Source organism: Scyliorhinus canicula, chromosome 21, assembly GCF_902713615.1.
Source record: "Scyliorhinus canicula chromosome 21, sScyCan1.1, whole genome shotgun sequence".
NCBI lineage: Eukaryota > Metazoa > Chordata > Chondrichthyes > Carcharhiniformes > Scyliorhinidae > Scyliorhinus > Scyliorhinus canicula.
This window is the reverse complement of record NC_052166.1, coordinates 47,219-58,278: the sequence shown is the minus strand read 5'-3', so window position 1 is coordinate 58,278 and position 11,060 is coordinate 47,219. Positions and strand designations below refer to the sequence as shown.

The following is an 11,060-nucleotide window of genomic DNA, read 5'->3' as shown; positions in this document are numbered from 1 at the left end:
TCCAGCCTGAGGAGATCCATTCAGCCCCTCTCCAGCCTGTTACACAGGAACAGGAGGAGGCCCATTCAGCCCCTCTCCAGCCTGTTACACAGGAACAGGAGGCCCCATTCAGCCCCTCTCCAGCCTGTTACACAAGAACAGGAGGAGGCCCATTCAGCCCCTCTCCAGCCTGTCACACAGGGACAGGAGGAGGCCCATTCAGCCCCTAGGGGTAGTTTGACTCAGTGACAGTGGAGTAACAGACGATATATTTCGCTGTCAGGATGGTGTGTGGTTTGGAGGGAAACGTGTGGGAGGCAGTGTTCCAATGTGCCTGCGTGGGTCTTTCCAGCTGGTCAAGGTTTTTGATGTGTTCCAGTTTGCAAAGAAAATGTGTTTTTAATTTTGTACAAGGAATGCAGGAAATTAGCCTGTTGGTCCAGCTCTCTGGGAACCACAACAGTGCGCACAATTTTGGTTTCCATTTTTAAAAGAAGGATTTTGCAGATTCTCACCGTGCAGAAGAGGCCCTTCGGCCCATCGAGTCTGTACCAACGCATGACAAACAGCTGACCTGTACCTAAATACCATTTGCCATCACCTAGCCCATAGCCTTGAATGTTAAGATATGCCAAGTACTCATCCAGGTACCTTTTTAAAGGATGTGAGGCAACCCGCCTGGCACCACTTTCCCAGGCAGTGCATTCCAGACCGTCACCACCCTCTGGGTAAAAGGGATTTCCCTCAAATCCCCCCTAAACCTCCTGCTCCTCACCTTAAACTTGTGTCCCCTCGTAACCGACCCTTCAACTAAGGGGAACAGCTGTCCTATCCACTCTGTCCATGCCCCTCATAATCTTGTGCACCTCAATCAGGTCACCCCTCAGTAAACAATCTCAGGATTAGGGGATGATCGTTTAGACCGCGGGAGAGAAATTTCTTCCCTCAAAAGGGTGGGCAGCACGGTAGCATGGTGGTTAGCATAAATGCTTCACAGCTCCAGGGTCCCAGGTTCGATTCCCGGCTGGGTCACTGTCTGTGCGGAGTCTGCACGTCCTCCCCCTGTGTGCGTGGGTTTCCTCCGGGTGCTCCGGTTTCCTCCCACAGTCCAAAGATGTGCGGGTTAGGTGGATTGGCCGGGCCAAATTGCTCTTAGTGTCCTAAAAAGTAAGGTTAAGGGGGGGTTGTTGGGTTACGGGTATAGGGTGGATACGTGGGTTTGAGTAGGGTGATCATTGCTCGGCACAACATCGAGGGCCGAAGGGCCTGTTCTGTGCTGTACTGTTCTATGTTCTATGGTTGTGAATCTTTCAAACGCTCTACCCCAGAGGGCTGAAGGTATTTACGGTTGGGGTAGTTACATCTTTGGTCTTTCAGGGGATCGAGGGATATGGGGAAGGCACCATTGAAACCTTCCGTGCCCCTTGGGCACTGCAGGGGCTGGGCTGCCTTATCGCCCTCATTAATCACAATTTGGTTTTATGTCCCAAGTTTCATTTGTGATTTGTTTTTTGCTTAAGACAGTTTCACTTTAAGGGACTGTCCCTTTAATTTGTCCCCCAGTTCATTTGATTATGTTTACTTAATTCTGTGTTAAACAAAATAGTTCAACCTGAAACCGGTGGCCATGCACGATCGAATGGTGGGGAGAGTGTGATGGGCTGAATGGCCTGCATCCCTCCTATTGCCAGTGTAAAATTCTAGCCCTGAAACACAGGTTCTGCAATTTCACATCCTCCTCCCAGTACCGAATCCCTTTCCCAAAGATAAAGAACCCTCAGCTGTGAGAATCATCATTCACTTTCCTCTCAACCTTTTGCATTCAGTTAAAGATTTCCCAAGCCTACCAACGAGCAAAAGGTCATTCAGTCATTCTTTCCCTCATTATTATGGTGTTTATTTGAGCGTTTGCTTTCGTCCCAGGACCAGCCTTTCATCAAAAGCCGAAATAAAAACAGAATAACGCTGGGAAACTGCGGGTCTGGCAGCTTTTGTGGAGAGAAAGGAGAGTAAACATTTCAAATCCCTATGGCTCATCTACAGAGCGAAAGAGGGGGAGCAATGGTGGTGGATTCGATACAGTTTCAGAGTAAAAACCCTAGGTGGGAGCTAGGAGAGACGTGTAGGTCACAAGAATAGTGTGTCATGTGAGAGTACCTTTAAGAAATGGGTGTTTACTACTGCAGTGATGTCAGAGAGTGAGTGGAGCTAGGCTGTGTCAGCTTTTTACTTTCATTTAGGCTGTGTGCTGCAGGGTGTGGTTTAGTTTCATTTTCAGTGTTGGAGCTGAAGCCAGACAGAGCAGCTGTTCTCTCTGCCATCAAAAGACTATCGCTTGATCATTTGGTGAATTCAGAATTATAAATGTTCTCAGTAGTGACTTTAACCTGATGTGCTTCTGATAAAGGTTTTGTTTTTAAGTCATATGGATGTTAAAAAGGAAAGCTTAAAGTATTACTTAGTGTTGTATTCTTTGAGGGGTGTATTTGAATTAATGGTGGCTAAGATATTCACTGTATGTTTTAAAAAGGTTAACTTGAGTTCATAGAATAAACATTGTTTTGCTTTAAAAAATACTTTTCCATTTCTGCTGTACCACCCCTGTAGAGTGGGCCGTGTGCTCCCCATACCACAATCTAGTAAAACGTGTGGGTCAGGTGAACTCCATGATACACTTTGGGGTTCTCCCCCCTGGCCTATAACAAGTGTTAATGGCAGCGAGAAGGACGTTTGAAGATGCAGTCAGTGGCAGAAAGGGAAGGTGACATTTCTATTTCTAGATTTCCAGCACCCGCAGCATTTTACTTTTACTGAAGTTTATTTTGTTGCGTGTTGGATTATAGAGGGTAGTGTGGCGGTAATATCGCTGGACCCATAACCAAGACCCAGTTTAATGTTCCGGGGACGTGGTTCAAATCCCACACGGCAACACAAAATCTGGAATTGAGCGCTTTTATCAGTAATGGTGAGCGTGAAACTATCACCGATTGTTGTAAACACACAGCGGGTTCAGCAAGGCCCCTTTAGGGGACGAAATCAGCCGTCCTTACCCGGTCTGACCTCCACGTCACCAGAGACCCTCAGCAATGTGCCGACTCTGAACTGCTCCTCTGAAATGGCCGAGTGACACTTAGTTCAAAGGGCAATTAGGGATAAGCAACAAATGCTGGCCTTGACCCCCGACACCCACATCCCGTGGAACCTCGGGGAAAATTCCCGCATATTCCACACCAAAATATAGCAGTGCTGTTGAATTTGCAGCTTGCCTGCCCGTTGCACCAATGAGTACATTGTTATCAAACTGTATCTGCACAGGCAATAGACAACCGGCTGCTCACCTCCTCAGCTTCCCGTGATGATAAAGTGTTCCCAGCAACCACCAGCTGACGTGCCATCTGCTCAGCCTCCTGGGAAAAAACAAGCAGAGGGACAGAGAATGGGACACAAGGAACTCAAACCAGTGAAGAGTTACGGGCGAGCGTGGGACAACCAACATGCTGCAGCAGAAAGAACGTTCACAGTCCCCTCACACTCCCGTGTAGCCATTATTCTTTACAAATCAGTCTGAGGGAAGAGCAGGGGTCAGCACAGAGAAAGTCAGGTCAGCTGGTGATGTATGTCACCGACTGGACCTTCCGCACACGCTGCCCGGGATGAATCAGCTGCAGGAAGTCCAACTCCCTCGCCCAGTCCACAGTGCAAGTATCTTGTGGGGGGAAACCCCGTCCTTACCTCTGTGAAGGTGAATTTCTCCGTGTGGGTGAAGCGGGACCCTTTGGGGCTAGGGGCCGCCTTTCCAGTGCTGTAGGATTGGAGGATGTGCGTCAGATCAGGGTCTGCAGACAGCGAATTCTGTGCCCCGTGGCCGAGTTGGACATTCTGTTGTAAATGCTCCTGAATCCGTTTCTGGAGTCGCTGCATTTTTCTTGCTTTATATTCCTGGGGGGGAAAAAAAAAGGGGGGGGGGGGGTGAGCTGAAAAGCTTTTTGAAAGAAGGAACAGTTTACAATATGCATGAAGCACTCAAACCAGCAACGTGAAACCAGAAGGAGAAATCCTAACGCAAGGCAGGCTGATCAGAAGACACTGGCAGCAATAGAGAACGTTCGGATGCTGCTGGTCAACACAAAGGTCCCAACCTCAATCCAACACCACAGATTCCTTTGAAGATTCCACTCAATGGTACAGGAAGCGTCTCCAGCTCTAGGACCAGTATTAAAGGTGGTGGGCTGAGATTTGGGAAGTTATAGTATGGCACAGAAGGCCAATCAGCCCATCGTGTCTGCACCGGCCCTCCAAACGAGCATTGTGACTCAGTGCTATTCCCCTGCCTTTCCCCTACCCCCCCCGAACACAGTTTGACTGTTCAGTCATCGCCACCCTCTCAAACACCTTGATTAAACCTGCCTCCACCACACCTCCAGGCCGTGCGACCCAGACCCCAACCATTCGCTGGGTGAGAAAGTTTCCCGTACCAGCCTCCCCGAACAGGCGCCGGAATGTGGCGACTAGGGGCTTTTCACAGTAACTTCATTTGAAGCCTACTCGTGACAATAAGCCATTTTCATTTCAAGTTTCTTCTGACATCTCATTTTCTTCTTTTGAAAATCACCTTGAATCCCGAGCGGGAATGGTTTCTCCCCGTCTACTCTGTCCAGCTCCCTCACGATAAACATCTCTATTAAATCTCCTCCTCCTCCTCTCCAAGGGGAACAGTCCCAACCTCTCCAATCTATCCTCATCACTGAAGTTTCTCATGTTACAGGAGGCATTCCCGTAAACCTTCTGCACTCTCTCGACTAAGTTCACATCCTTCCTATAGCGTGGCTCCCAGAACTGTGCACAATATTCCAGCCGAGGTCTAACTAGTTTCTCTATAAGTTTAGCCTGACCTCCTTGCTCTTGTATTCTGTGGGCCATCTGCAAACTTTGAAATTGTCCCCTGCACACTGGGTCATCAATAACGATCAGGAAAAGCAAGATCCCAATACCGACCCCTGGGGAATCCCACAACAAACCTTCCTCCAGCACCAACAATACCCACTGACCCTTACTCTCTGCTTCCTCTTATTCAGCCAATGTGTATCCACTTGAAGACCCAGGATGACTGGGACATTCCCGGGACAAGACGGAGCCTGGACAACATCCTGACCAAACCTCACTGGGAATGGAGTGTTCAGTTTTGGCCACTTCACAAGGTGGGTGAGAGTGAGGTTTAGGAAAGGGTTCAGAGGAGAGTCACCCAGACTAATTCCCAGTATTCGGATGATTGGAAATTACTCAGAATTCCCAGCATCAAGCATTTTGTTAGCATGACAAGTGGAAATAGTTTGTACTGGTGCAATTGGAATTGTACGGTTAGCTGGCGAGAATGGTCTGTATATATGAACATATAGATTTTATATACTAATGATCTGTGCTGGAACCCCAAATGTTCACGTTATACATGAATGATTTGGACGAGGGAACTAAATGTATTATCTCCAAAGCTGGGTGAGAGGGTGAGCTGTGAGGAGGATGCAGAGATGGTTCAGCGGGATTTGGACAGGCTGAGTGAGTGGGTACATGCATGGCAGATACAGTATAATGTGGATAAATGTGAGGCTATCTGCTTCGGTAGCAAAAATAGGCAGGCAGATTATTATTTGAATGGGTGTAAATTGAGAGAGGCGGATACTCAGCGAGACCTTGGTGTCCTCGTGCATCAGTTGCTGAAAGTAGGCATGCAGATACAGCCGGCAGTAAAGAAGGCATTTGAGCATAGGAATAGAGATGTTTCACTGTAATTGTCTAGGGCATTAATGAGCCCACACCTGGAGTATTGTGTGAAGATTTGGAGTCTTTACCTGAGGAAGGATGTTCTTGCGATGAAGGGAGAGCAGCAAAGGTTTACCAGGCTGATTCTTGGGATGGTGGGACTGTCATATGAGGAGACACTGAATCGGTTAGGATTATATTAATTGAAGTTTGAAGAGTGAGAAGGGATCTCATAGAAACTTATAAATTTCTAACAGGATTAGACAGGGTAGATTCAGAAAGAATGTTCCTGATGGTGGGGGAGTCCAGAACGAGGGGCCTTAGTTTGAGGATAAGGGGTAAACCTTTTAGGACTGAGGTAAGGAGAAATTTCTTCACCCAGAGAGCGGGGAATCTGTGGAATTCACTCCCACAGAAAGTAATTGAGGCTAAAATGTTGTGTCATTTCAAGAAGGAACTAAGATATAGCTCTTGGAGCTAAAGGGATCAATGGGTGTGTGTGGGGTGGGGGGGGGGGGGGGGGTAAGATCAGGGTATTGAACTTGATGATCAGCCATCATCATGGTGTAGCAAGCTCGAAGGGCCGAATGGCCGCCTCCTGCTTCTATTTTCTACGTATGCCCATCGTTGGTTGCAAAGTGCCTTGGTGATAGTGAAAAAAACTATATAAATACAAGTCTTTCTTTATATAGAGCTGGACTCTCTCCCATCCACTGGCTGCTGAAACCACTGCATTTTACTTAAAGAGAGTGTGGAACATTTCCACTTGGACATACCGCAGGGGAAAGACGAGACATCAGGCCTTGGCTGTTCCACTCCATCTCCCACTCCTGAACAGCACTTACATCAGTGGCAGCTCGTTCCAGCAGTGAGGCAGCGGTGACATACTGGTGGCAGAGCTGGGCAGTGACAGGAGGCAGGTAGTGATCATAATACTGCTTCACCTCTGCAGAGTAAGACAAAGATATCATCTGCTGTCAGCACAACGCAACTCAGAATGGGATGGTGAGCGGAAATAACTAAACACATCGTACAGGAGAGCCACAGGAGGCCACGGTGCCACCACGGCACCGAGAGCCACAGGAGGCCACGGTGCCACCATCACACCGAGAGCCACAGGAGGCCACGGTGCCACCATCACACCGAGAGCCACAGGAGGCCATGGTGCCACCATCACACCGAGAGCCACAGGAGGCCACGGCACCGAGAGCCACAGGAGGCCACGGTGTCACCATCACACCGAGAGCCACAGGAGGCCACGGTGACACCACGGCACCGAGAGCCACAGGAGGCCACGGCACCGAGAGCCACAGGAGGCCACGGCACCGAGAGCCACAGGAGGCCACGGTGACACCATCACACCGAGAGCCACAGGAGGCCACGGTGACACCACGGCACCGAGAGCCACAGGAGGCCACGGTGTCACCATCACACCGAGAGCCACAGGAGGCCACGGTGACACCATCACACCGAGAGCCACAGGAGGCCACGGCACCGAGAGCCACAGGAGGCCACGGCACCGAGAGCCACAGGAAGCCACGGTGACACCACGGCACAGAGAGCCACAGGAGGCCACGGTGTCACCATCACACCGAGAGCCACAGGAGGCCACGGTGACACCACGGCACCGAGAGCCACAGGAGGCCACGGCACCGAGAGCCACAGGAGGCCACGGCACCGAGAGCCACAGGAGGCCACGGTGACACCACGGCACCGAGAGCCACAGGAGGCCACGGCACCGAGAGCCACAGGAGGCCACGGTGACACCATCACACCGAGAGGCACAGGAGGCCACGGCACCGAGAGCCACAGGAGGCCACGGTGTCACCATCACACCGAGAGCCACAGGAGGCCACGGTGACACCACGGCACCGAGAGCCACAGGAGGCCACGGCACCGAGAGCCACAGGAGGCCACGGTGACACCATCACACCGAGAGGCACAGGAGGCCACGGCACCGAGAGCCACAGGAGGCCACGGTGTCACCATCACACCGAGAGCCACAGGAGGCCACGGTGACACCATCACACCGAGAGCCACAGGAGGCCACGGTGACACCATCACACCGAGAGCCACAGGAGGCCACGGTGTCACCACGGCACCGAGAGCCACAGGAGGCCACGGTGACACCACGGCACCGAGAGCCACAGGAGGCCACGGCACCGAGAGCCACAGGAGGCCACGGTGACACCACGGCACCGAGAGCCACAGGAGGCCACGGCACCGAGAGCCACAGGAGGCCACGGTGTCACCATCACACCGAGAGCCACAGGAGGCCACGGCACCGAGAGCCACAGGAGGCCACGGTGTCACCATCACACCGAGAGCCACAGGAGGCCACGGTGACACCACGGCACCGAGAGCCACAGGAGGCCACGGTGACACCATCACACCGAGAGCCACAGGAGGCCACGGTGACACCATCACACCGAGAGCCACAGGAGGCCACGGCACCGAGAGCCACAGGAGGCCACGGTGACACCATCACACCGAGAGCCACAGGGGGCCACGGTGACACCATCACACCGAGAGCCACAGGAGGCCACGGTGACACCATCACACCGAGAGCCACAGGAGGCCACGGCACCGAGAGCCACAGGAGGCCACGGTGTCACCATCACACCGAGAGGCACAGGAGGCCACGGTGACACCATCACACCGAGAGCCACAGGAGGCCACGGTGACACCACGGCACCGAGAGCCACAGGAGGCCACGGTGACACCATCACACCGAGAGCCACAGGAGGCCACGGTGTCACCATCACCGAGAGCCACAGGAGGCCACGGCACCGAGAGCCACAGGAGGCCACGGTGTCACCATCACACCGAGAGCCACAGGGGGCCACGGTGACACCACGGCACCGAGAGCCACAGGAGGCCACGGTGTCACCATCACACCGAGAGCCACAGGAGGCCACGACACCGAGAGCCACAGGAGGCCACGGTGACACCATCACACCGAGAACCACAGGAGGCCACGGTGACACCACGGCACCGAGAGCCACAGGAGGCCACGGTGACACCATCACACCGAGAGCCACAGGAGGCCACGGTGACACCATCACACCGAGAGCCACAGGAGGCCACGGTGTCACCATCACACCGAGAGCCACAGGAGGCCACGGTGACACCATCACACCGAGAGCCACAGGAGGCCACGGTGACACCATCACACCGAGAGCCACAGGAGGCCACGGTGTCACCATCACACCGAGAGCCACAGGAGGCCACGGTGACACCATCACACCGAGAGCCACAGGAGGCCACGGTGACACCACGGCACCGAGAGCCACAGGAGGCCACAGGAGGCCACGGTGACACCACGGCACCGAGAGCCACAGGAGGCCACGGCACCGAGAGCCACAGGAGGCCACGGTGACACCACGGCACCGAGAGCCACAGGAGGCCACGGCACCGAGAGCCACAGGAGGCCACGGTGTCACCATCACACCGAGAGCCACAGGAGGCCACGGCACCGAGAGCCACAGGAGGCCACGGTGTCACCATCACACCGAGAGCCACAGGAGGCCACGGCACCGAGAGCCACAGGAGGCCACGGTGACACCATCACACCGAGAGCCACAGGGGGCCACGGTGACACCATCACACCGAGAGCCACAGGAGGCCACGGTGACACCATCACACCGAGAGCCACAGGAGGCCACGGCACCGAGAGCCACAGGAGGCCACGGTGTCACCATCACACCGAGAGGCACAGGAGGCCACGGTGACACCATCACACCGAGAGCCACAGGAGGCCACGGTGACACCACGGCACCGAGAGCCACAGGAGGCCACGGTGACACCATCACACCGAGAGCCACAGGAGGCCACGGTGTCACCATCACCGAGAGCCACAGGAGGCCACGGCACCGAGAGCCACAGGAGGCCACGGTGTCACCATCACACCGAGAGCCACAGGAGGCCACGGCACCGAGAGCCACAGGAGGCCACGGTGACACCATCACACCGAGAGCCACAGGAGGCCACGGTGACACCATCACACCGAGAGCCACAGGAGGCCACGGTGTCACCATCACACCGAGAGCCAGAGGAGGCCACGGTGTCACCATCACACCGAGAGCCACAGGAGGCCACGGTGACACCATCACACCGAGAGCCAGAGGAGGCCACGGTGTCACCATCACACCGAGAGCCACAGGAGGCCACGGCACCGAGAGCCAGAGGAGGCCACGGTGACACCATCACACCGAGAGCCAGAGGAGGCCACGGTGTCACCATCACACCGAGAGCCACAGGAGGCCACGGTGCCACCACGGCACCGAGAGCCACAGGAGGCCACGGTGTCACCATCACACCGAGAGCCACAGGAGGCCACGGTGTCACCATCACACCGAGAGCCACAGGAGGCCACGGTGACACCATCACACCGAGAGCCACAGGAGGCCACGGTGTCACCATCACACCGAGAGCCACAGGAGGCCACGGCACCGAGAGCCACAGGAGGCCACGGTGACACCACGGCACCGAGAGCCACAGGAGGCCACGGTGACACCATCACACCGAGAGCCACAGGAGGCCACGGCACCGAGAGCCACAGGAGGCCATGGTGACACCATCACACCGAGAGCCACAGGAGGCCACGGTGACACCATCACACCGAGAGCCACAGGAGGCCACGGTGACACCATCACACCGAGAGCCACAGGAGGCCACGGTGACACCACGGCACCGAGAGCCACAGGAGGCCACGGCACCGAGAGCCACAGGAGGCCACGGTGACACCATCACACCGAGAGCCACAGGAGGCCACGGTGACACCATCACACCGAGAGCCACAGGAGGCCACGGTGACACCATCACACCGAGAGCCACAGGAGGCCACGGCACAGAGAGCCACAGGAGGCCACGGCACCGAGAGCCACAGGAGGCCACGGCACCGAGAGCCACAGGAGGCCACGGTGTCACCATCACACCGAGAGCCACAGGAGGCCACGGTGACACCATCACACCGAGAGCCACAGGAGGCCACGGTGTCACCATCACACCGAGAGCCACAGGAGGCCACGGTGACACCATCACACCGAGAGCCACAGGAGGCCACGGTGACACCATCACACCGAGAGCCACAGGAGGCCACGGTGACACCATCACACCGAGAGCCACAGGAGGCCACGGTGACACCATCACACCGAGAGCCACAGGAGGCCACGGTGACACCACGGCACCGAGAGCCACAGGAGGCCACGGTGTCACCATCACACCGAGAGCCACAGGAGGCCACGGTGTCACCATCACACCGAGAGCCACAGGAGGCCACGGTGTCACCATCACACCGAGAGCCACAGGAGGCCACGGCACCG

General features: G+C 55.1%; 1 protein-coding gene across 1 annotated transcript in view; it reads right to left on the bottom strand.

Annotated features, from left to right (window-relative positions):
- Window positions 1-3,227: 3,227 nt before the first annotated feature.
- Window positions 3,228-11,060, bottom strand: part of ccdc22 (coiled-coil domain containing 22) — a 30,490-nt gene continuing 22,657 nt past the window's right edge. Inside the window, exons 5-7 of the mRNA XM_038782354.1 lie at window positions 6,513-6,682; window positions 3,712-3,918; window positions 3,228-3,386 (exon numbers count right to left, since the gene is read on the bottom strand). Coding sequence (XP_038638282.1) covers window positions 3,276-3,386; window positions 3,712-3,918; window positions 6,513-6,682 — 488 coding nt within the window. The 3' untranslated portion in view covers window positions 3,228-3,275. The remainder of the gene's footprint in view (window positions 3,387-3,711; window positions 3,919-6,512; window positions 6,683-11,060) is intronic.